The sequence below is a fragment of the Emys orbicularis genome, chromosome 9, assembly GCF_028017835.1.
Source record: "Emys orbicularis isolate rEmyOrb1 chromosome 9, rEmyOrb1.hap1, whole genome shotgun sequence".
Lineage (NCBI taxonomy): Eukaryota > Metazoa > Chordata > Testudines > Emydidae > Emys > Emys orbicularis.
Genome location: NC_088691.1, coordinates 79,258,302 through 79,283,822, shown reverse-complemented (window position 1 = coordinate 79,283,822; position 25,521 = coordinate 79,258,302). Strand labels below are relative to the sequence as shown.

At 43.4% G+C, this 25,521-nt stretch overlaps 2 protein-coding genes across 2 annotated transcripts in view; one reads left to right on the top strand and one right to left on the bottom strand.

Moving 5' to 3' along the window:
* The window catches only part of ERICH6 (glutamate rich 6), a 39,053-nt gene extending 29,662 nt beyond the window's left edge, over positions 1-9,391 (top strand). Inside the window, exons 14-18 of the mRNA XM_065410538.1 lie at positions 1,668-1,825; positions 3,158-3,243; positions 6,958-7,110; positions 8,093-8,324; positions 9,128-9,391. Coding sequence (XP_065266610.1) covers positions 1,668-1,825; positions 3,158-3,243; positions 6,958-7,110; positions 8,093-8,324; positions 9,128-9,391 — 893 coding nt within the window. The remainder of the gene's footprint in view (positions 1-1,667; positions 1,826-3,157; positions 3,244-6,957; positions 7,111-8,092; positions 8,325-9,127) is intronic.
* Positions 9,392-11,316: 1,925 nt separating this feature from the next.
* On the bottom strand, positions 11,317-12,354 carry LOC135883289 (glucose-dependent insulinotropic receptor-like). The gene has a single exon (XM_065410318.1). It carries the CDS (start codon positions 12,352-12,354, stop codon positions 11,317-11,319), a length of 1,038 nt encoding a protein of 345 aa, XP_065266390.1.
* Positions 12,355-25,521: the final 13,167 nt, after the last annotated feature.

Sequence of the window (25,521 nt, the reverse complement as noted above, 5' to 3'; positions counted from 1 at the left end):
CTCAGTTTGGAAAGGACTGGCTGGGCAAGAAGACAATCTGTCTCTCCCCTTAAATGATAATTGGGAATCATTTAAGAACACCTTAGTAGGTGCCCAAAATATCAAAATTGAGGAAGGCGGCCATGCTGGTAAAAAAAAACTGACCTGGTTTAGAGGGGAAGTAAAGACAGCTAAAAAAAATTATATGTAACAAAGAAAGGGAAGTAAATAGGAATTAAATAAAATCAGAAGTTAGGAATTGTAGAAATTTGATAAGGGAAGCAAACAGACACAAGGAGAAATCTGTGGCCAGAAGATTAGAGTTAAGGACAATAAGAAGGAGTTTTTAAAATGTTAGGAACAAAAAGAATCCTGACAATGGTATTGGTCCATTACTAGATGGAAATGGAAGAATTATCAATAATAATGCAGAAAAGGCAGAAGTATTCAATAAATATTTCTGTTCTGCACTTGAGGAAAAAAAAGATGATTTAATCACATCCGGTGATAACACTCTTTCCATTCTACTTGTATCTCTGGAGCATGATAAACAGAAGCTACTAAAGTTAGGTCCAGATAGCTAGCTCTTTTAAAATTCCTGGATGCATGTTGAGAGCTCACTAGATCATTAATATTGCTTTTCAATAAGTGTTGGAGCACTGGGGAAGTTCCAGAAGACTGGAAGAAAGCTAATGTGCCATTTTTGAAAAGGGTAAACAGGATGACCTGGGAATTATAGGCCTGTCAATATTGATCCCAGGCAAGATAATGGGAGCCGCTGATCATTAAAAGAGGGTGGGTAATGTAGTAAATGCAAATCAACATGCATTTATGGAAAATAGATGCTGTCAAACTAACTTGATATATGTTTTTGATGAGATTACAAGTTTGGTTGATAAAGGGAATGGCATTGATGTAATAGACTTCTGTAAGACGTTTGACTTGGTATTGCATGATATTTTGATTAAAAGTAGAATGATATAAAATTAACACAGCACACATTAAATAGATTAAAGACTGGCTAATTGTTAGGTCTCAAAATGTAATTGTAAATGGCAGATTTTCATTGAGTGAGTGTGTTTCTAGTGTGATCCCGCAGGGATCTGTTCTGGGCCCTACACTATAACATTTTTATCAATGATCTGGAAGAAAGCTTGCAGAAGACACAGAAATTGGGGGAGTGGTAAATAAGGAAGAGGACAGCTCTGAGAGGAGGGAGCATGCCCAGTGAGGACAGAATTTTCAGAGATTTTTAGCTGTTAAGCTTTAACAAAGTCTCTACAGAGACTGAATTTTTCAAATGCTTATAACTTGGCCAAATTTGGGCAGATTTCCACAGGTATGGCAAAATCCACATCCTTGACACAAAGGCCACCCCTCAAGTGCCTGCTGCAAAGGAAGTAGGTGCCAGAGCGTTTCAGAGAAAAGGTCTCAAGAATTTAACAACTTATTTTTCCATAGCCGCCTTCTCTGAAATGGCCAATCTGTTTTGGCTGAAATATTCCAAAAATTTTTCAAGCCACGCCAGACACCCAGCATGGAAAATTTCTGCGCAAACAGTTGAAGTTTGCAAGTTATAAGCAACTGAAAACAGGATCTTCTAATGAGAAATGTTGGGCAAACTTAATAATATGTGGTGCTACTAGCGCCCCACCTATAAATATGTAACTCTTTTCTTTTCTCCTTAGATTCAAAGCAACTCAAAACCATTTCCTACCAGCTCTCCCGTGAGCCACCCTCCCCTGGAGGCTGGACTCTCATGCCTTATGAGACAGTTGAAAGAATAGAGAAAGAGGAAATTAACTACAGTATTACTTGCTGTGACTTTACCATTGCGGGTGGAAAGGTAACAGCGCCTGTACTTTCTCTGTGATAGATCCCCATTCTTGGGTCTGACCCTTCCAGGGTGACATTCACCTCTGTGCACAAGGCCATGCACTTAAGAAGGGCCTTAGTGGGACTTAAATGATGTGTTGGCCTTTCACTGCCTCTGGTCATTGGGGTGAGTTTCACTCCCACTGTGCAAGAGGCCAGGAACTCACAACACTGAGGAATTTAGAGAGCTGCTCCCTCCACCATGGTCTGACCCACAGTTCTGTGTCAGTTCCTTTATCAGAGAGACCATGGCCAGCAAAGGAGCTTCATCCATTTGCTGCTTTGCCAGCAGCCATTAGGACAGTTTTAGTGACTTAAGCTTTTAGTGTTTCTTGACGGTCAGAGTCTTGCTAATTTCCTTTTCTTTTTGCCTTTACCTGATAGTCCTCTCCATCTTAGCTTGTGTCTGAAGTGGGAATACAGTGCAATCCTTCTGTTGAGGAACAAAATGAGCTGTAACACGTAGCAGGGGAGCATGATCTAGTAATGAAAGCACTAGGCCAGCGGTTCAGGAGATCTGTGTTCTAATCCTAGAACTTCAAACCTCTCTGTGCCTGTCTAAAGTAATTGTATGGCCACCATTACCACAGGCATCTTATAGACTTTGGAGATGTCTACACTAGCAAGCTTACAGCCACACAGCTATACCGAAGCAGCTGCGCCGCTGTAAGATCGCTTGTGTAGCCACTCTACGTCGATGGGAGAGAGCTCTCCTGTCAACATAATAAAACCACCTCCATGAGCACTGGTAGCTGTGTTGGCGGGAGAAGGTCTCCCACTGACATAGCGCTGTGCACACCGGCACGTCTGTCAGTGTAACTTATGCCCCTGCAGCTCCCATCGGCCTTGGTTCCGGCCAATGGGAGCTGCGGGGTGGGGGTGGGGGGCACTTGGGTCAGGGTCAGTGTGCAGAGCCCCCTGGATGCCTCTACATGTAGGAGCTGGAAGGGGGACATGCTGCTGCTGCTGCTTCCAGGAGCTGTGCGGAGTGGGGCAAGCCCTAGACCCCACTCCCCAGCAGGAGCTCGAGGGCCAGATTAAAACATCTGAAGGGCTGGATGCAGCCCCCGGGCTGTAGTTTGCCCACCCCTGCCTTAGATTGTAAAGTCTTCAGGGCAGAGATCCAAGTAACATGTGGAGGGTGAGTGAGCCAAGCTAAGAGCCAGGCTTTCCTGCAGTGGGTGTAATAAGGCACTAAGCTCTTAAGAAGATAAACACATGAACAATGGGGAGATTGTGCCTTTAATAGTGAGGTTTATGTGAAGATCCAACTCATCATTTTTTTCTTCTTTTTAATATGTAGCTAGTGAAGCGACAGTTCTTGGAAAAATACTACAAACACGGAGGAAAGTTCCTTACCATATTTCCAGACGGTACAGCACAATTATTGTATCCTTCACAAGGCTCATTTACCTGAGCAGTCCAGAAATTTGATCACATTTTAAAAAATTTGTTCCTTTTACCGCAGAATAACTTGATGCATTACTCACATTTGCTACCGCAGCCCAAACAAATGCTAATTTTAAAAAATTGATTTAGATTTTCAAGACCAACTAGTGACACCTTCAATGGCCCCTGATTTTCAGGAAGGACTGAACATCTGCCCTGTGAAAGTCAGATCCCTTCCTAATGTCTCAGGTTAGGCACCCAAAAATTACTGCTCACTTGACAATTTAGGCTTTAAATCATAACTAGTATTTTATGATGATAAAGGCATGTTCTACAAACGATGCCAGTCTCAATCTGAGAAGTTCTATTCCTGATGACCAGAATAACTCCTCTTTTCTCCAAGGAACTCCAGCTGCTGTAGAAGTACTAAGTGTTACTGCTGTGATAGGTTCAAGATTTGAACGCTGTGCATTCTTGACTGAGCATTGCCTGGTAATATTTCATGACAAGAGGATGTTTGTTTGGAGAACTAGATTGGATTTCTATGTGAGAGGGTGGCAGGGCAACACAAGAATAGGAGCCACTTATTTGCCAACCCCCCGCCCTGCAGTAACAGAAGGCTCAGACATACTAACTTAGAATCAATGTGGGGAGGGGGAAGCAAAGCTTCCCCAAACCTGGGAATGGCAAAGGATAAAACCTACCCTGAAGTCTTAGCTGTCACTGTGGTGATTGCTACAGAGATTCTAGAAGAGCCACAGTAAGTTCCACAAGCTTAATGATAGTGGGGTTACTGCCGCATTGTAATGAAACTGGCTTGCATCAGGGCATACTCTATTTTGAAGCATATGCATTCAAAACAGAACAGAGCTTGGTTTGAAATAACAAATACCTTTAATACCCTTAAGTATCCTAGAGCACTTGGCAAAGCCACAAGCTGGACGCTGGTAGTGCTGCACTGATGCTCCCAATGTGCGCCCTGCAGCATGTCACACACAGGTTCAGCTCTTAGAACCTTTGTGCTGTACTGACTTGGCCAGGGCACCAGGTAGATCTGCCACTCTTTTGGAAAGAGCACTGGGAGATCATTTACCTGCAGTTGGCGCTTCAGTTTAACACCTCAAATGGAGCTGCACCTCTCACAGTGCAACAGCCTCCCCTGCCCCAGTGTAGCACTGGAGTGTCAATCACTGGGAGCAACTATGTGGCCAAGTTCACCCACAAGCTTCTTCAGGAGACGCAAGCACTTTAGAACCTGAGCTATGCTGATATACCCCCAGCCATGGGTGTCCATTCTTAAAAATGACTTTCAAATGGGTAGATCTAAGATTAACCTTTTGAGAAGTGTCCTGTGTTTAAGAAGGATCATGTAAAAGATACTAGGGACAGATACAAGTCATGAATTTACAAGACATCAAGAACTGTTTAAACCCAACAGAAATATAACATCTCCAAGTGACTCTGTAGTCCTGAAACTAGCTTTACCATTGTCCATTGCAACACTCTAAGATCCTCTTGTTGTTTTTCCTTTGCAGCGACATTTTTCTGACTCAGTGACACACCAGACAGGACTTATTAAAATACTGTTCCCAAAATGAACATGGGTTTGAAATAACTTCCCTGCCTTTGCTACCATCCCCCACCCCTACTCAGTTCCAGAGATAGAGCTATTAATTAGTATTGTCAAATTACAAGATGCCATAAATGTGCATGACGCATGTTAAATCAAGTCTACCAGAGATAACTTATCCCTGGGCTCAAAGATATTTCTGAAGAGCAAATGTTTTGCTTTTCAGATTGCACTAAGTGTTTGGGTTTGTTGGGTTTTTGTTGCTTGGGGTTTTTGTTTTTTTATTTGCGTTATGATTTCCATGGGGACGATACATCCGGCCCCAGATTTCCTTATAGGGTTTCACTGCTCCCATTACAATTACACAAGTTGATTCAATATACCCAGAACATTTTTCCAGATATGTGTCCATAGGCGCTGACTTTTATTTTTCCCTGGGGGTGCTCCAGCCCCTCTCTGCCCTTCCCCATCCCCCAAGACCCTGCCCTCACTCTGCCTATTTCCAACCCTGCTGCACCCCCTCCCCAAGGCCCTGTCCATCTGCCACTTGCTGCTCTCCACCCTGCTCCAAACCCCTCCCTAAGCTGCTGATCAGCTGTTTGGTGGCGCCCCTGGCCTAGCTGATTGGGGGTGCTGCCAAACAACTGTGGCTGGTGGGTGTTGAGCACCCACTATTTTTTTGGAGCACCCACGGAGTCAGCGCCTATGTATGTGTCTTTAGTGTACATTTGCTAAGTGGCGTTACCTACCTCTTTGGTTACTATTGTAAGGAATCATTTCTGTTTAAATGGGAGAACACGTTAATAGAGTCCTCCATCCCTCACCACTTATTGCTGGTTACATACAGACCACCTGTACACACAGCTCCTCACAGGCTACAATGAAACATTTTTTTGGAAACCTGTAAGCCAGGGGTGGCCAACCTGGGGCTCCGGAGCCACATGCGGCTCTTCAGAAGTTAATATGCGGCTCCTCAGAAGTTAATATGCGGTTCCTTGTATAGGCACTGACTCTGGGGCTGGAGCTACAGGCACCAACTTTCCAATGTGCCAGGGGGTGTGCTCACTGCTCAACCCCTGGCTCTGCCACAGACCCTGCCGCCACTCCACCCCTTTGCACCTCCTCCCCTGAGCCTGCAGTGCCCCCCCTCCTCTCCCAGAGCCTCCTGCACACCATGAAACAGCTGATCAGGAGGTGCTGGGAGGGAGGGGGAGGTGCTGATCGGGGAGCTGCCGGTGGGTGGGAGGGAGGTCCTGGGAGCGGGGTGGGGGAGCTGATGGGGGGCTGCTGATGTATTACTGTGGCTCTTTGACAATGTACATTGGTAAATTCTGGCTCCTTCTCAGGCTCAGGTTGGCCACCCCTGCTCTAAGGGATTACTCTTACCACCATTCATCCTCTGACATCAAGACACATTGTTGGAAGGGACTTGGCCTCTAACACCCCCTGGTGGCCATTTCCTTGGCCCATCTCTGTCAGAGTCTTCCTAACCTGGCCACTTAAAAGTTCAGTCCTCTCCCAGGGTGATATAAAGTCCAACTATAATTCCAAATAAATATTGAAACTAATAATTCTTCTGCCCCAGTTGGGCTACACTGTAGTTCTCTTCTTGGCCCCTAAGCCCAGGTCCTGCAAAGCATCTCCTAGGCTGGCTTCCTCCCAGTAGGGTTTCCCTCCACTCCCTCTCTTCCCTGGGGAGTCTAGTAGCTTCCCTCAAGGACATCCCTGCTCTAACAGGCCCTGCCCCCACAGGAGCCTTACCTTTTCCATGGGGCTCTCTTCCAACCTGACTCCTCCAGGCCCTTCCAAGAGAGAAAACACCTCTCCTACATCTCCCCCTACTGAGTTACCAGTTCTGTGTAAGCAGTTGTCTCTGACCTCCCTGCAGCTGGGGTCAGTCATTCTAATTAAGTCACCATCACACGCAGCTGGGGGATAGCTGCCAGGGCCCAGGTGAGGCTAAGCCTGAGACAGAGCCCCTTGGTTAAAATATTGGCAGCTCAGTCTCAGGGGCTTTAAACAATATTCTAGCTGCTGTGACAACTTTTGTATTATAAAACACTTACCAAAACTATTGAATGCTTGATAATAGGGCAGTTGTACTATCCAAACAATGAGGCTTTGAACACCTTATCTGAACACAGCTATCCATCTGGCAATCTGGCCGTTATCATTGTGCAAAAGAGGAGAGGTTATATTTGTATAGTACAGGAAGACAAGCCAAATAATGCAGCAATCCAAGCAGTGTTTGAGTCCAGTGGCAAAGGTACTTGCTATCATCCAAACGGAATTGTATGGTATGTCCACGTAAAGCAAATCACGCTGGTTTTCTGTTTAGCATGTGCTGACACATTTGTAGCTCAGCAGGGTTATTTTCCCCCTTTGTTTAAAAATGAGCATTTTAATAGCATCTTTTAAATAAATTCAAATGCCAAGCTATAGCCTAGGTAGGGTGCTTTCCAACTTAAAGTTTTATTTATGTTCTGAGGCCATGATCCTGCAGCCAGTTAATCGTGTGCATAAGCAAGCCCATTGAGGTGAATGGAACCACTCTTATGCTTAAGCACATATGAAATGTTTGCGGGATCAGGGCCCATTGTTGTAAAACATACAAAGCCAACCTAAATCACAGGTGAAGACGTCAGATGAAAACCATAAATCCCTCTGAACTAGACAATGAACAACCCTTGAAATGTACAGTATTTGCAGAGCTGCGTTTTGTGCACCGGAGACTCCTCCCTGGAAGCTGAGAAGCCTGGGAGTGGGATGATGTATGGGGAAAACTGTTAACAGTAATTCCACTTTTTACTCTCCACCCACACAAGCAATAAATTTGCCTAAAATACCATACAGCAAAGTCAGTAAATGTAAAGTCCTGGAAACTGTGCAGCGAATTAGAGAAGAAAACACAGTGGGGTGAAAGCCTCATTTTTCTACTTCTGGTTATTTAGGGTTCAACTCTGCAAGGGACCAAACCCCTGAGCAGCTTTTGACTTCACTAGGAGTTGAGCATCTCCTAGCGGTGCTACTTTCAATACTGTGTGAAGTCAAGCCCTTAGGGCCCAGGCTTATGACCTACCTCAGCAGAAGAAAGACTCCCTCTGTGACTAGGTTTAGACGTGTAAGGGCCCAATCCTCCAGACCCTTACTCATGAGTAGTCCCTTTGATTGCAGGACAGTAAAAGTTTGCAGGAGTGGGCCTACATTGTATTAGTAACAGCAAGGCATGATCTGTTATGTAAAGCACTAATTTTATTAATTTATTTCCTACTTGTTTAGGATAAACATAAATATTCAGGGAGGACATTATTCAGACCAAGCAGGCAACAGGGTGCGAATGTGGACCTGGCCAAGTAGTTTGATGGACTCTGGACCCTGCATTTCATTTAAACCCATCTTTATATCCTTGAACCAATATGTTGGTGTCAGGATAGTTGGACAAGACAAGATTGCGGTTTCTTTTCTTGCCATGGGCCAACAAGCCAAATTCAACGTGGGAACAAAAGTGCAGGTACTTTAGCGCGCGCGCACACACACACCCTGGCCCTCCCCCCCATTGGACCAACCGCATGTCTCCTTGCCATTAAACTTCCCTCCTTTTGTTTGGCCACAGGCAGCTTATGCATTTTTTGTAAAATGTTTAGCTATTTTCCCCAAACCTCGCTGGTATCATCGTGGTCAGTTTGTTCGTTGTCCAGCCTCCGTAGAACCTCATCCTTAAGTCTCAACCTATTTCCAGAATTGGACCTAAGCGCCCCTGCAACTCTCCCCCCGCCCCCAGTCCATATTATTGGTCTGCAGCAGCCAAACACAGCTCCTGTATACAGATTATTCCTTCCAGAAGCACCAGTAATCTGCACTGGGTGATGTTTAGATTGTAGAGGCCTAGGGAATGGATTAAATTACGCAGAGCACCCTTGTTTGTTGGAGTCAGGAAAGATGCAGGCAGAGGGGCGTCTCCAGCTTAATTTGTTTCAAATATTTTATTTCAATCACTGAGCATTTTACATGGTTCACATTGTTTCTAATATCACAAGCCAGCAATGAGAACAGCAAATTAAGTCTTTAATTAGCAGGAGTACCGGACAAGCAACCTGCCCCGAGAGAGAGCACCTCCCCCTCACAGGTTTGGATGGAGGGGCCAGGCTTATGCTCCCATTGCTGGGCGTAGCTTTGCTGATGGGCACCTTGCAAGTTTTGCTCTCATGTTTCTCTCTGCTTCTGTGAGTTTTGATCCTCCAGGAACTGTTGATTGCTGTGCTAAACATAAACATTTTATAACTCTCCACCCCCTACACCTTCTTTCCTTCAAAGGTAAGGCAGCCTGGTAAACTTCCACCACCAAAACATGTATGCGAAGAAGACCTGCTGCTGTTTGCCTGTAAAATAAAGATTCAGCATCTGTTTGATAGACTACATGGATGTTTAAACTTCCCATCTACTGAGCAGTGGGACAAAATCAAACCCCCTTCCTACCTTGCAACACAGGCTTTAAAATTAATGTATCTTTGTAAGAATTCTGACATAAGTGATGATGTTGACTGTTCAATAAGAGCTATAATAAATGCACCTGTCTGACTAGCAGTGTGTGTGTTGCATAAAGACAATATTAGTTTAATTATTCTGAGGAATATTTGCAGCTGTGTGTGTACTGAAGAATTGCATTGTTTATACACATTTTAAAAAAGTAGCTTAAAGGAATCATATACAGTAGGTTGAATTTAAGGACAGCTCTTTTTTCCTTCTCTTACTTCAAAACCTATCCAGGAGGCCAGTAACCCACCTGCCACCAAAGACAGTGCTTTCTACCTTTAGTAGTCCCATTAGGATAAGTGGGATTATTAATGAATTATACCTAGTGGTAAGTGGTTGTGGAATGATGCCCTTCGGAATGCACTGATTTATGTTAACTGTGTCAAAACATGCACTATTTGGGCATGAGTGAGAGGTGCTGCCTTTACTCATAGTGGTTGAGAGTAGAACCATTTGACCTGTATTTAAAAAAAGAGCCCCCCAACTACAAAAATATTGTTTTTAATCATTTTCAGAAATGTAAAATGCCAGTGTGTGTGTAGCCTATAAGAATAAATAGTATATTTAATGTTAAATCACCACTAGAAGGATGTGTGCAAACAATACAGTGTATGTTTAAGGTTGTGACTAGTTAACACCAGTACTAATAGAGAGGAACACATAACTGTTCCTGACACAGCTCATGTGCTGTATTGAGTAGGAATTACACTCACCTTGTGATAAAAAGAGAAAAGTTGGCCAGGGGCTATATGTCTTGTTTGTTTTGTGCCCTCTTCACTGTAGCGGCTGAGCCCACACAAGGATTTTATGGACTTATCTTCACACCCCTATCACCGGCATGCAGAAGGGAAGCATTAATATCCCCATTTTACAGCTGGAGAACGAGGCACAGAGAGATTAAGTGACTTGACCAAGATCCCTCATACACAAAATGTCAGTGAAAGAGCAAGGAACTGAATTCAGCTCTTCCAAGTTCCAATCCAGTGCCTTAACCACATTCTCTGCACACCAGTAGCAACAGTGCAGGCTTTCCCATTTTGTCCTTCAAGTGCATTCCTACCTCGAACTAGGAGGGATTTCTTATAGGGATGGTTCACGCTCCATACCCACCTGATCCTTGCCCCCACTGCTAAGATTGCCAAATGGTGTTCGTTATGGTGGCATGTGTGATATGGACCACCAATCCACTGAGCACTGTGTGGCTGAAGCCACATAAACCATCAGCCAGTCACTTGATAGGTGGCCGCAACTTTTGGCCACTGCCCTCTGACCACCGCTATATTTTAAAAGCTCAGGAAAATATATTTACATATGGTAAAGCAGAATTGTGTTGTTTAGCTAATGCACAATATATTTTGATACAGAGGAAATACAGAGCCTGACCTCGTTTTCACTTGGTAACAGACAGCAGCTGGGTAGGATGACAGGTTCACTCATTCACAGAACGTGGCTGGCACAGGAAGATACGAAAGGACTTCACCAAACAAAGTAAAGATAAAGTAATAACCTGCTGCCGCTGGCTTTCTAAAGAAGTGCAAATAGAGTCTCTTTGGCCCACACAGGAAATGATCCTGTGCATAACTGCTCCTGATGAATACATAACTTCAAAAAGGAGTTACTCCTGATTTACCCAGGTCTGAGCAAGAGTGGACAGTGGCTCAGGGCATGTTGAGGTTTATAACACTGGTGGTAAAATATTGCAGAGTTTAGTTGTCCAAACAGAACTGTTACAGGCTATTTTAAAACACCAATACCCCCTCCATTTTTCCCCCCCAAAGTTTTGATTTTTTTCCCCCCCAGCCAGCTCAGCTACCTTTTACACAGAGGAGGACAAAAGGGAAAGTAGTAAATCTGGATACCAGTCAACATGCTCCAGGTCCAGGTGGTTGGTTGGTTGTTACGCTAGAAAACTGTCAGTCTCACATTCCACTTCACTGGTGGTTCATGCAGAGCTTCTCTTCTGCTTTGGATCATGACACTGAGAAGACAATTTTGCAGTGGCTAGAACTGTTGAAGAAAGTAGTATTGGGGACTTGAACCTCAGATAAATCGGGGCTCTTAGCCTCTCCATTGGATAAACCATCAAGGGCTTGGACATTAAAGTGAACCACAGCCACAGGCTTTACTTGGCCTTTCTTCTTGCACATCAGTTTGGGCAGCTGGCTTCTTATATCTTTGCAGTACAGAGCATAGATGAGCGGGTTGATGAGGGAGTTGATTTCTCCCAGCAGGAATAAGACATCCGTTATCGGGTCAGCCAGGTTGCAGGAGTCACAAGTCGCTTGCACAAAGCCTGCCAGGTAATAAGGTCCCCAGCAGATGGTGAAGCCGACAATCATTATAAGTACTGTCCGCAGTGCCTTGAAGTGGCGGAGGTGAGCAGTGAGGGGTTCTGTTTGCAGGCAGGTGCGCCAGATTCGCTTGTGCTGTGAGTAGGCAATCCTCCCGACTGAGATGTGCAGGCAGATCATGACCAACAAGGAAGGGATGAAGATCCCAAAGCAGGTCACATACAGGTAGTCACTCTTGGCTGCATACAGGAGCCCACAGTAGCCTGTGTAGTTGCTTTGCTGCAGGGAGGGAGAAATCAAAGGCATGTGCCCAAACAAAATGGAGATGGCCCACAGAATGGCGAGAGAGAAGATGATGGGTTTTTTGTTCAAGAGGGTAGGATAATAAAGGGGGAGCTTCACTGCCAAGTATCTATCCAGGGAAATCAAGAGCAAGGTGAGAATGGAGCCAATGCAAGGTGTCATGCTCATGCAGATCCGCAAGAGACAAAAGGTTAAATTCTTGTCAAAGTCTCCATCCAGGATATCATCCAGTGCCTCTGCAATGCACATCACTCCCACCAGCAGGTCTGCAGCAGCCAGGTTAAGGATGAAGATGTAGCTTCTGCCCTGCTGCTTCTTCATTAGTTTGTAGACAACCACAATTACCAGCAGGTTGGCTGAGGGGATGAAGAAGCCCAGGAGAGAATGTAACACTGCATACAAGAAGTGGCTCATCTTCCTTAGGAGATAAGGATGGGAGACACATTGGCTCCAAGAGGTGTAACTGACTCCACAGTCTACACTGACTCCACCACAGAGAAAGCCAAGCTGGAAGGAAATGTGCAGCTGAAGTCTGGACTGAAAGAGCAGGAACCAATGCTTTCTGGGGTTTCAGCAGAAAAAAAATTAAGACCTGGTGCCTTTAACTCTTGGCTGATTCTTCAAGAGATAGGTTGTTCTCTTGGAATGTCCATACTCTGTTCTTCAAGCCGCCATCAGTCTGCTGCAGTTTCCAGATCTTTTAGATTTTTCTCTTTGCCCACAGAGATGTGCTGGGAGATGAAAAAAAACCCCAAAGTCCTCAGCTGCTGGCAGCAGGAGGCTACTGGCAGAATAAACTCAATGGGGTGGGAAGAGAAAGTGATTGGGGATGTTTGCTTGTTCAATCAGTTCCTGTATGTGTCTTTGACGCAGAAAGATAAGAAAGGTCTTTATCAAATAAAGCAAAGATAAATTATAACCCCTGACAGGTGTCTAGAATAAGTGCAAACTAAGAAGAGTCTCCTGACCCACATGGGAAATGATCCCCCATGTATAACTGCTATTGTTAAACACACAGTGCTAATAATAGAGAGACCAGGATTTGTTCCAGAGAGGGAAATTTATCTCAGTTACTACAGAGAATCACAAAATATGGTCAGTGAGTGCTATGTGCCAAGCACCAGACTAAGGTTATCAGTTAAATGGCTTTCTCAGAAATCTCTCTTCTATTGACTGTGAGAAACTCTTGGAACTATGGCAACCAATGAACATTAAACACAGTGCTTCTAAATCGAGACACAGCACCAAAATCCCAGCTAAAACACCAAGGACAGCAGCAGCCCAGCACCAGGAAGAAGCGCCTAGCCCAGCATATTGTTGTTTCAGACCTTGTATGTAACGCTGACTGGAATGATAAAAAGAAGCTTCCGTGTAAAATAATTCACCTTTGTATAGCAGGCTAATTTTAGCCAAGTAACAGGAAAGTGCTATCTAGCGATGCTACTAATCACTAATAATAATAATCCCTAACTCATCACTAGATCTCAAAGTGCTTTACAAAGGAGATCAATATCATCATTTTACTGATGGGGAAACTGAGGCACAAAGAGGGGAAGAGACCCTCAAGGCCAGTGGCAGAGCCAGGACTAGAAAGTAGGTCTCCTGAGGCCCAGTCCAGTGATCAATCAGCGAGGCCGCACTACCATACACTAGGACTCTTGACTTCACCATTTAGGTGCCATTGACATTTTTGCTGACACCTAACCCAATAGGACTCCAGGCACCTAGGTTTCTGCTGATCGCCATTCACAAAGCCACGAAAGTCCTAATGCCCCACATGCCCCTAATCCCACCCCACAGCTGATGGGCAGCACGAAGCCCTAGTTCAAGTGGAAACCATGGAGGCCCCAAAGCAGGCTTTTCAAATTAGGATGGGGAACACTTATCTCACCCACCCACAGGCCCTATCCTGTAGGCGTGCTCAGAGCACAGAGACCTGTCAGACCCCATACCCAAAGGCCTGGATGCAGACCACCAATGGGGGGTGTGACATGTCATTCCATATTATTTATGAAAATATGCTTATGATACAAGTATGACATAACAGATACTTTATGCAAGATGGCTCATGTGAGGTATCATTGGAAAGGTTATGATTTACTGAATGCGATTATCCAATTTGTATGCATGTATCATTTCTGTATCTGAAATTAGGAATATTGATTATGTATCTGTATTTCAAATATGTTACTTTGGGTGACGCCCCCTGCTAACACATCAGGTACAACAGTGAAAAGCCCAACAGTGCTGATGACCCGTCAGCACGAGACAATGGACTGTAAAAGGGCTTAGTCTCCCTGTGAACCTGTGGGTCAGCCTGTGAAGAATGGCTACAGGTGCCCTACAGAGGCATGTGACCATGTCACCTGATACCGGAACCCATCTTGAATTCCATACTTTTCCACAAGAAGCTGGGTGTGTGTGTCAGACTAGGAAACAAAGGACTCCCGCCTTATGCAAATCCTATTTAAGGGTGGGGAGTGAGGTAATGCAGGTCGTCAGTTCTCCCCTGTTACTCCACCCAAGATGACTGCTGGAAACAACTAAGACCTTCACTAGGTGAAGCACTGGAATGGGTTACCTAGGGAGGTGGTGGAATCTCCATCCTTAGAGGTTTTTAAGGCCCGGCTTGACAAAGCCCTGGCTGGGATGATTTAGTTGGTGTTGGTCCTGCTTTGAGCAGGGGATTGGATTAGATGACCTCCTGAGGTCTCTTCCAACCCTAATATTCTATGATTCTAAAGAACTGGACCTAGGCTGGAAGGGCATCTGGCCTGTGAAGATTATTAGAACCACATTTAGGGTGAGAACTTGTATGTAACCAGTTTCTTGAGTGTATTAAGCTTAGTCTGTGTGCTTTATTTTCTTAGTAATCTGCCTTGTTCTGTCTGCTACCTCCTTAACTACTTAAAATACTCCTGTTATAGTTAATAAATTTATTTCTGGTTTACAATATAACCCAGTTTATGTGATTTCTAACTGGGGGGGGGGAGGGGGAGAGAGGGCAAGAAGTTGTGCATACCCTCCTCCTCCACATTGAGGGAAGAGGCAAATTTCATATAATTTTGGGTTTGTACTCCATGTGTGTGTGTGTGGGGGGGGGGACATCTGGGTGCTGTGGCAGGCCCCTTAAGCTGAGCCTCGTCAGAGCGGATCTCTGTCTCTGTGCAGCTGGGTGTGGCCCTGCCTGTGTGCTTAGCTGGAAAAGGCAGGAGCCTAGCCCAGCAAGACCAGGTAAAAGGGGGCCCAGGCTGGCCGAATAGTCTGCCTCAGTGGTGTCCCAGCACACCAGGTGACATCCCAGGGGGTCCAGCCCGTCACAGGGACAGCCCAGCACTCACACAAAAGCCCACAGTAGGCACAGGAAAATGTAGGGCGAGCATGAGAAAGGTATTGAGTGGGATCAGGAGATAGACTATTTCAACTGCTAGGGCATGTGCTACCTAAAGTGTCTGACCTAGCTTAGGTGCCTAATTCCAGGAGAGGGTTTGCAGCTAAGGATCTTGAGCAGAGGGATTAGCCAGGTACACCAGGTTAGCCGCTTAGGCTCCAATTCACCTCTCCTTGGCATTTAGCTCCTGGCTCGCTTTAGCACTTCCCCACTTGGCTTGCTGGCATCTGAGGATCCCTTTCTCACTCTCCCCACATGTTGTAGGAGGAGCCTAGGTGGCTAACTCAGGACTGAAGATTCCTACAGGTGGCAGGGGGAAAGAAAGCCTCTAAAAGTGACCTAAAATATCGTCTCTGTACATTCAAATGTCATGATTTCAGAGTTTGATATGTTGGTACCTTCCAGTGCTAGAAGACAATGCCGAGTCTCGCTTTAAACACAAAGTTCACATTTCTAGTCCTGCAAGGTCACGAGGTATTGGACATTAAACCTGTCATAGGCACAAGCCTGAGTAGTGCCCACCCTCGCTATCAGGCCCCTGTCATTTGTGAGAGGGGAATTCCACAACTGGAGGGGAAGAGAAAGCATTTCTGTGGCACCTGCTCAGAGGGGCTGATTGGTAAAATCATTGCTAGGGGAGAAGAGGTGGTAGCCAGAGTGCAGGAGCAGTGATTAAAGAACAGGATAAATAGTGGAATCAGGTGATAAATACCTATCACAACTATCACCAGCACACCACATCTGATGTATGTATATAATTTCATTGTGATTTATCCCCTAACTAAATCAGAACCAACATATGAATATTCATGGTTATATATAGATGCAAGCAAGGAAACAGCATTATGTATCGCCTGCACTAAAATAAATAAATAAATAAATAAATATAAACAAAGTGCAGGGTGACCTCTTAAAAGGAACTATAAAACCAATGAACAGAAGCCAAATTGTCCTCATTTTCTCTGATAAGATGTTTTTGCATAGTGAGATTACAGAAAATGACCTTATTTATAGGGAAACAACTCAGAAGGAGGAGGAAATTAAACAAATATCCCCTCCAGTGAAGTTAAGATATAAAAGCATTTTGAAATCTCCATGAAAACATATGGCATTTTGGCCTGACACAAGGAATGGGCCATATGTCTGATACCATGTCACACCTGCAACACATGTACCATTTACAGAAACCCTTTTGCCCCATGGCTCAAGCAAACATTGTCAGCATGTGTACTGAATAACCCTGGCAGCTGGTTTTGTTTACAGCTTTCCTGACTCTGGTCCACACACTTGAACACTCCAAATTCACAGTATTTCGATTCACCTTCAGAATTCGGGACAAGAAATGTGGCTGCAGGATGCTCTGGGTCATCCCATAGTTAACCAAACCTTGTTTTCTTTTTGTACAGGAAAAGATCCACATTTTTATTGAGCCCCAAATTGCTATGCTTCCTCTGGCCCAGTAAATTAATCAGCCACAGCACCTCTCTTCCTAGGACTCTCATTGCCTAAATCATTGCTTTCAGATCTGCATAGCTATCACAGCATCATGCGTTAAGCTAGGATTAGAACAGCTGAGAGTATTATGATGTATTATTTGTATTACTGTAGTGCCTAGGAGCCCGTGTCATGGACCAGGATTCCATAGTTCTAGATGCTGTACAAATACAGAACAGAAGGATGGTTCCTGCTATCTGTCCCCAGAAAATAGGCGCATTCCTGTTTGGTTCTTACAGAAACCAGTATTTTGTAATACTGGAGTCTGGTCTGCAGTCTGGCCATGTGAGGGAAGAAAGTGATGGATGAGGACATATATGCCTGAATGAACCCTGTGTGAAAACCCTCCGTTCCTTCCTTCCCCTCTGCATGAGATACCCAATTCTGCACATGTACTTTAACCAGGGTGGCAGGAAAGATCCCTGAGGGAGATGGAATTGGTGAAAGAAGGGATACAACTTCCCCATCTGCTGGAACTTGCCCAAGCTACACCTCTGATCCTGTGTGTGCCCAACCTCAGAGGGGTCTGGTTTTCACTCTGGTTGATGTAGCTGGCAGCAATCATGGATCACAGATGGACTTTGGTCTAGATACACTGGTCTACAATTTTTGAGAAGTCGTCTGCTTCAGAGATAAAATGTGCTATTATGTATTTTGATGTGCTGAATTCAAATATGACAATTAAAACAACTGATTGGCTACTGTTTCTAAGATATTTAAGTTTTTACATTTTATGTCTATGTATATTGTGTAGATAGTAGAGTTTTAATCATAAATTGTAAACCTAGGTCTTTTCATGTGTTTATGGTTGCTTTACATGATAATATTTCACCTGTCCTGTTTATGTAACACTTTAAAAATCAGCAAAAGGGTTATATAAATAAAATTTATTATGAAACAAAAGGCAAAAAACTATTATGTACATAGTTTAGTCCTATTCAGTGTCTACTCGGCGCTTCTTGGCTTGTCTCTTGTATTCATTAAATGGAGCATCTCTTGTCACTGTCCAGCAATAGTCTGCAAGCATTGATGGGCTCCATTTGCCCTGATAGCGTTTCTCCATTGTTGCAATGTCCTGGTGAAATCGCTCACCATGCTCATCGCTCACTGCTCCGCAGTTCAGTGGAAAAAAATCTAGATGAGAGTGCAAAAAATGTATCTTTAGTGACATGTTGCAACCAAGGCTTTTGTATGCCTTGAGGAGGTTTTCCACCAACAACCTGTAGTTGTCTGCCTTGTTGTTTCCGAGAAAATTTATTGCCACTAATTGGAAGGCTTTCCATGCCGTCTTTTCCTTGCCACGCAGTGCATGGTCAAATGCATCATCTCGAAGAAGTTCACGAATCTGAGGACCAACAAAGACACCTTCCTTTATCTTAGCTTCACTTAACCTTGGAAATTTTCCACGGAGGTACTTGAAAGCTGCTTGTGTTTTGTCAATGGCCTTGACAAAGTTCTTCATCAGACCCAGCTTGATGTGTAAGGGTGGTAACAAAATCTTCCTTGATTCAACAAGTGGTGGATGCTGAACACTTTTCCTCCCAGGCTCCAATGACTGTCGGAGTGGCCAATCTTTCTTGATGTAGTGGGAATCTCTTGCACCACTATCCCATTCGCAGAGAAAACAGCAGTACTTTGTGTATCCAGTCTGCAGACCAAGCAAGAGAGCAACAACCTTCAAATCGCCACAAAGCTGCCACTGATGTTGGTCATAGTTTATGCACCTCAAAAGTTGTTTCATGTTGTCATAGCTTTCCTTCATATGGACTGCATGACCAACTGGAATTGATGGCAAAACATTGCCATTATGCAGTAAAACAGCTTTAAGACTCGTCTTCGATGAATCAATCAACAGTCTCCACTCATCTGGATCGTGAACGATGTTGAGGGCTGCCATCACACCATTGATGTTGTTGCAGGCTACAAGCTCACCTTCCATGAAGAAGAATGGGACAAGATCCTTTTGACGGTCACGGAACATGGAAACCCTAACATCACCTGCCAGGAGATTCCACTGCTGTAGTCTGGAGCCCAACAGCTCTGCCTTACTCTTGGGTAGTTCCAAATCCCTGACAAGGTCATTCAGTTCACCTTGTGTTATGAGGTGTGGTTCAGAGGAGGAGGATGGGAGAAAAATGTGGGTCCTGTAACATTGATGGTTCAGGACCAGAAGTTTCATCCTCTTCCTCGTCTGACTCAAGTGAGAATGATTCTGGTGCATCAGGAACCGGCAGTCCTTCTCCATGGGGTACTGGGCGTATAGCTGATGGAATGTTTGGATAATGCACAGTCCACTTTTTCTTCTTTGACACACCTTTCCCAACTGGAGGCACCATGCAGAAGTGACAATTGCTGGTATGATCTGTTGGCTCTCTCCAAATCATTGGCACTGCAAAAGGCATAGATTTCCTTTTCCTGTTCAACCACTGGCGAAGATTTGTTGCACAAGTGTTGCAGCATATGTGTGGGGCCCACCTCTTGTCCTGATCTCCAATTTTGCAGCCAAAATAAAGGTGATAGGCTTTCTTAACCATAGTGGTTATACTGCGCTTTTGTGATGCAAAAGTCACTTCACCACAAACATAGCAGAAGTTATCTGCACTGTTCACACAAGTACGAGGCATCTCTGCTCACTTTGGCTAAACAGAAATGTGTCCCTTTGCAAAATCAAAACACTGACAAATAGAGCACGACACTGTATGATTTCTAGAGCTGATATAGGGCAATTTGTTCAGCAGAGTGATGTGAGCTTCGTTATGATTGCATCATCCATGACTTCTAGGAATAACATGATGCAATTCATATCATGTATGACGCAATACCAGCTTCAGATTGCATCATTCATTGTTTTGCCTAAAAAGCAAGTACTGTCCAAACCCAGTCATAGATTTATTCATAGATCCAGTCAAAGATGTATTTTAGTCATTTCTGGTTTAAATTGAGATCTCTTCCCTTTATAACTCACTTATCCTCCGCCATTCCCAAGTCAAGGGTCGTATATACTGACCCAATAGCATATCTTGAAAACTAGAGCCAATCAACAATTTTAAGCATCATTTTCGTTCTCCGTGACCCAGAATTAGTAAAGTTTGACTACATTTATTTCAGAAGCATTTTGGCTGTAGAGCAGTGATACCAGAGGGCTTAATTACAAGAACAGCAGGGGCAAGAGATAGGGCTGGGTCCAGTTCCTTCCCATGCTCTATGACTATCTAGCTAACATACATCTGTGACATTAGGTGAAGGTATCTTTAATCTTTGCAGGGGGCATTAGAAGCAGTATCAAGCTGTTTGCGCATATACATGCACTGAAGCAATAACCACATGTGGAAGTTTCTTAATATGGTAGAGACTAGGAGAAGAAAATGGGGAGTATTCATTTATAATAGGGCAGGGGACAAGTGCAGGTGTGCTCTCATGGCTGGTTGAAGGACTATTACAATTTGGTAGAGTTGATTATTTGTGGTGTTCATTAAGGTTGTGGCCTCATTTACTGAAGAACAGTTTGCACTTGTCAAATGATTTATATGAGGTTCCTATCTTGTTATGGATTAGAAATCATTTTATATATAGTCATTTTCACTTCTGTATGCCTGTACCTCACCTTCCCAGAGTGAACTGGTTCACCTAAAAATAAATCCAATAATTCATCAATTTAGCCTCTTGCCAAACATTCTATAATCATTTAGCTCACATTTATTACAGATTTTGATTCTAAGTCAACCAATCCAAGTAAGATATTACTTTCAGCCTCTTGTTAATGACCAGTATGAGAGCGCCACTAATAGCTTTGCAAACATCGTTTTAAAGGGATTTGTACCATTCCATTTTAGCTAGGCAGTTCACATACAGCATTTATCAACCTTTTAGGGACTAAAGCTTTTATCTATCTTGAGAAAATAGTTTAACCATGGAAAAGCAATACTAAGAGTATTGTTCATGTTCAATAAACTAAGATAAAGGGTCTGATTTGGATTTCATTTGCAATGATGTAAATCAGGAGAAACTACTGAAGTAATAGAAGTAAATCCAAATTTTCAGCAGTTTAATTGAGATATGAATCTGAGTCAAATATTTATCTACCATGTAATCCATACAGCACCATCACATACTAAAAGCAGTAGAAGTGGCTTACCTGATACAGCATCAGGATGCATCCACTCACAGTTCCTCCTTCTCTTGGTGGTTGGGTAATTTTAGTACTCTAAAATAACAGGAGTACTTGTGGCACCTTAGAGACTAACTAGCTACAGCAAAAATCCCCCATTTTCAGGGTAATAAGAGTCCCAAAAGCAAAATACATCCTTTACCCTCCTCAGGCCACAGAACTATCTCTGTGGCTTCACCAGTTGCTTCCACCAGGCTAAACAGTTGCTTGGCCTTTCCCAGGTTAGACAGACCCTTGTTGTTTTATTCCTCAGTGCTAGCATCATAAGCCCTTCTCCTCTGAGTTACAGGGGTTCCACATCAACCCTCAAAATGGCATTATAGTCCTCCCTCTGTTACAGACTGCAGCTCTGGGACCCTAAACTATTAAGGGCTGCCAACCTTCTTCTCAAAATCTGTGACTTCCTGTTTCACAGGGTAACATTCCGCCACCCTCCCACACCCGCGGGGGGGGGGGGGGGGGGGGAGGGGGAATCTATATTGAGGCCTTCTCCCTAACCACTTTACACTAGTCTTTTGCCCAGGTCACCCTACAGAGCCAAGTCAGGCCTCAGGTCTTCCCTCACCCCCAATCTCTCCCCTCTGAGGTAACTGCTTTCACACCAGGCCCTGTGATCAGTCTCCAATCACATAATCCATCTCAGTCGCTTGCTCCCTCAGGGGATTACCGCTTCCATGATTTGGGCAAAAACCAGGCACAGGTAAGAATTGGGATGGAAATGTATTTAAAGGCACAAAAGGCTTTTCAGAAAGCCTTTGACAAGGTCCATCACCAAAGACTCTTAAGCAAAGTAAGCTGTCATGGGATAAGAGGGAAGGTCCTCTCATGGACTGGTAACTGGTTAAAAGAAAGGAAACAGTGTAGGAATAAATGGTCAGTTTTCAAAATGGAGAGGGGTAAATAGTGGTGTCCCTCAGGGGTCTGTACTGGGACCAGTGCTATTCAACATATTCATAAATGATCTGGAAAAAGGGGTAAACAGTGAGGTGGCAAAATTTGCAGTAAACTATCTTGAGTTGTTTTTAAGTCCCAGGCAGACTGTGAAGAGCTGCAAAAGGTTCACTCAAAACTGGGTAACAAAATGGCAGATGAAATTCAGTGTTGATAAATGCAAAGTAATGCACATTAGAAAACATAATCCCAACTATACATATAAAATGATGGGGTCTAAATTAGCTGTTACCACTCAAGAAAAAGATCTTGGAAATCATTGTGGATAATTCCACAATGGCAGTCAAAAAAGCGAACAGAATGTTGAGAATCATTAAGAAAGGGATAGATAATAAAACAGAAAATATCATACTGCCTCTATATAAATCCATGGTACGCCCACATCTTGAATACTGCATGCAGATGTGGTAGCCCCATATATATATAGGAATTGGAAAAGGTTCATGTAAATACCTTTGAAAATCTGGGCCTTGGTGTTTCAGAGTCAGAAAAAGATTCCACTCACACCACTGCAACTTTGACTTCAGTGGATTTACTCTTGATTTACACCATTGTGAGATGAGAATGAGACTCGATCTGTACCTCAAACAGCTTACACAATAAGTGCCAGCTTCTGATATCATTCATACTGGTATAAACCCAGAGTAACTCCCATAACAGTCAGTGGAGCTACATCCACATAACATTAGAATAAACGGGCCTGATTCGCCACTATATGGCGTTTTGTATCCTCATTTACGCCTGTGCTAAGTGAACACTGATAAAAATGTTACCAAATTAGAATTTGCCTCTTATACTGCTATTAGAATTCTACACGCACTTTGTATGTGGGTTCATGATAACTGATAAAGATTTCTAAGAGAACTAAAAATTAGATCCTATAAAATGGAACATTTTGGAGAAACATTACGTCAGAATAACCGGTTTCACATGAAAGATGAACTAAAACTGTAGTTCCAATGTTAGGATAACGCATAGATAAACTATATTGAGGGTTCATGTTTCTGACAGAAAATAATTAGGATCTTTATGGGGAAAAATCCTGCAAAGACCACCATAAAAACTGAAGATACATGATCAAAAATTAGAACTGTTTCACAGGACTGCCTATCTTCTGAGTAAAACAAGTCACCCTGATTAAGTACCACAATCTATTAAGTATTCTATTAACACTGTACAACTGGCTTTTAAGAGGGTGTGCAATCAATCACCTTTTTCTGATTAAAAACATTATACAGAATTACTGTTTAATAGGTTTCAGTATAAATCATAAAAACAAAATGTGATGAACCCTGTGACCCAGAATTATATACAGGATTGAGGCAATGGAAAAGCTGTGTCTCCATAACAAAATCCAATAAAACAGGGTTATACTCTTTGCATACTTAATGAACACCAGCATAGTTACCCATACACTTTACCTAACATTGTATATAGTCTTGATCTGATAAGAAAGAACTGCTGAGCTCTAAGATTCTCTTTGGAAAGAGATCAACAATTATTTGAATATCCAAGTGGGAAGGCTAGGTAAATATCAGTAGGATATTTTGCTTGATAACAGTATATGGAAATTCATAGCCTAGCAACACATCTAAGCAGTCATATACATAGACAGAAAACAAGTAATTTCACCTAACTTGGCTGTATGTAAGTAATGATAATGATACTAGAAAACATTTTGATTCATCTATTTCATGTTTCACATGGGATGCTATGGGGAGGCCATGCTAATGGATCATCAAAAATAAATAGCTATCCTTTGAACAGCAAGCAAGGAGAATTTCAAATTTAGGTTATTGTATGCTTAAATATATGCATGTGGTTTCACTGAGGAGTGGCTGGGTGGAATGTCTTGATGTTACTGCATTCAAATTAGTATCTAAAAATCTTTGAGGAAGGGCCTACAGTAATTCCTATTCAGGGTGACAGATGCCTCCAGCATGCCTTCAGTTGATTATGGAACTCACTTTGTTTCTATTCAGACTGCCAAAACATTAAATAGTGTCAGAAGCACTAGGACTTAATATCCAATGGTAACATATGAAGGCAACAGGACCAGCAGGTGCTCAGCACTCTGGGAGTTAGATGTCCAATTTTAAGCACCCAAGTTTGACCATTCTGGACATTCGGATTTGACAAGGGCCAGGCACATTACTGAACTTCTGCATCTTTGTAGCCAGTAGTTTCACACACAGCTCAGCACTGGAGATAGGGTGACCAGACAACAACTGAAAAATCGGGATGGGGGTGGAGGGGTAATAGGCACCAATATAAGACAAAGCCCCAAATATCAGGACTGTCCCTATAAAATCGGGACATCTGGTCACCCTAACTGGAGATAACTGCCTTCCTGTGACTGAGCTAAGGAGGAAATAATGGCCCTAAAGCCATCAAAAGGAGGGTTGGGGCATTACTCTCTATAGCTGTGAAGTGATCTGGGGTCTTCCCAAAGTTCAAAGGGGATCTACAGTTATGTTTGGTCCAGATCCCAAAGGCCAGCCCCCATATGTAGACTAGTCTTGAAGGCAAACTCTGGTGCTCTAGAATGTCACCTGGAAAAAACCCTTAGATAAATCTCTCTCAGGAAGTGCACTGAGCACAAAAGAGTGAAAGCCTATTGACCCCTAAATTTCCCTCCTAAAAGAACTCCATTCCAGAATGTGGGGAGAGCACTATTTGAGTAAACCTTCCTAGCCTTCTCCCCGCACCTGTTATGACCATTTGAAGAGGTCTCCCATGTAGCTAGCCAACACCTGTTAAGAGCTTTCTTGGTCTTCTATGCACTGCTTGCTCTGGACTTTATGCACTGGAATTCACGGCCATATGCCACTACCCCATCCTCAGTCAGGATTCTGCAACTAGTGCAGGTGCTGGTATCCAGTGGTCACTGAGACTGTCAGCTAAGGAAGGGAGTGGGTCCTGAGACAAGCAAACAGAAAACACAGGACTCGCTTCAGGTAGAAGTGGTCACATTGCAATAGCTATAATGCTACCTTTCTCCTCAGCATGGTACCCAAAGAACCTTGGAATTGGCTTATCATCCACTTACATCTAACTGAGAACATCCGCAACCTTACCTAGTCTGAATTCACTTTGTCAGCATTCACAGAACTCTTGATTGGGCATACAGTCCTTTGCACTGGTCGTTTCCATATGACAGCAGAACTATTGCATGTCTTTTTTGTTAAACTGCACCTGTTTCCTGAAATCCGTATCTTACAATATGCCCAATAACTTTTTCTGACTACTGTGACACTGCATTTTCTCTCCCCTTTCCTATATGCCTCATATGTACAAAATGTCAAGAACACATAGCACTCAGCAATTAAAAAAAACAACAACATATTACAGTACAAACTTCCCAAGGCTACGTTAAATGTATTTGGATAACAGTCTTGTATCTTTGAGAATTCACTGAGATGGAATAGTAACGAGAAGTCAATACAAGATGAATAGTGCTCCTGTGAAGTGTACTTCTTCTAGGTTTGTTTTCAGCTCTAACTGGAAGAATCCAGTTTGATTATTCTTCGTGGTCATACTTTCAACAAGTAATAAAAGTACACCAATACTTCACACA

Bases quoted from the DNA above. Each gene is read 5' to 3' on its own strand.
- LOC135883289 (XM_065410318.1), bottom strand. From the start codon at position 12,354: ATGAGCCACTTCTTGTATGCAGTGTTACATTCTCTCCTGGGCTTCTTC.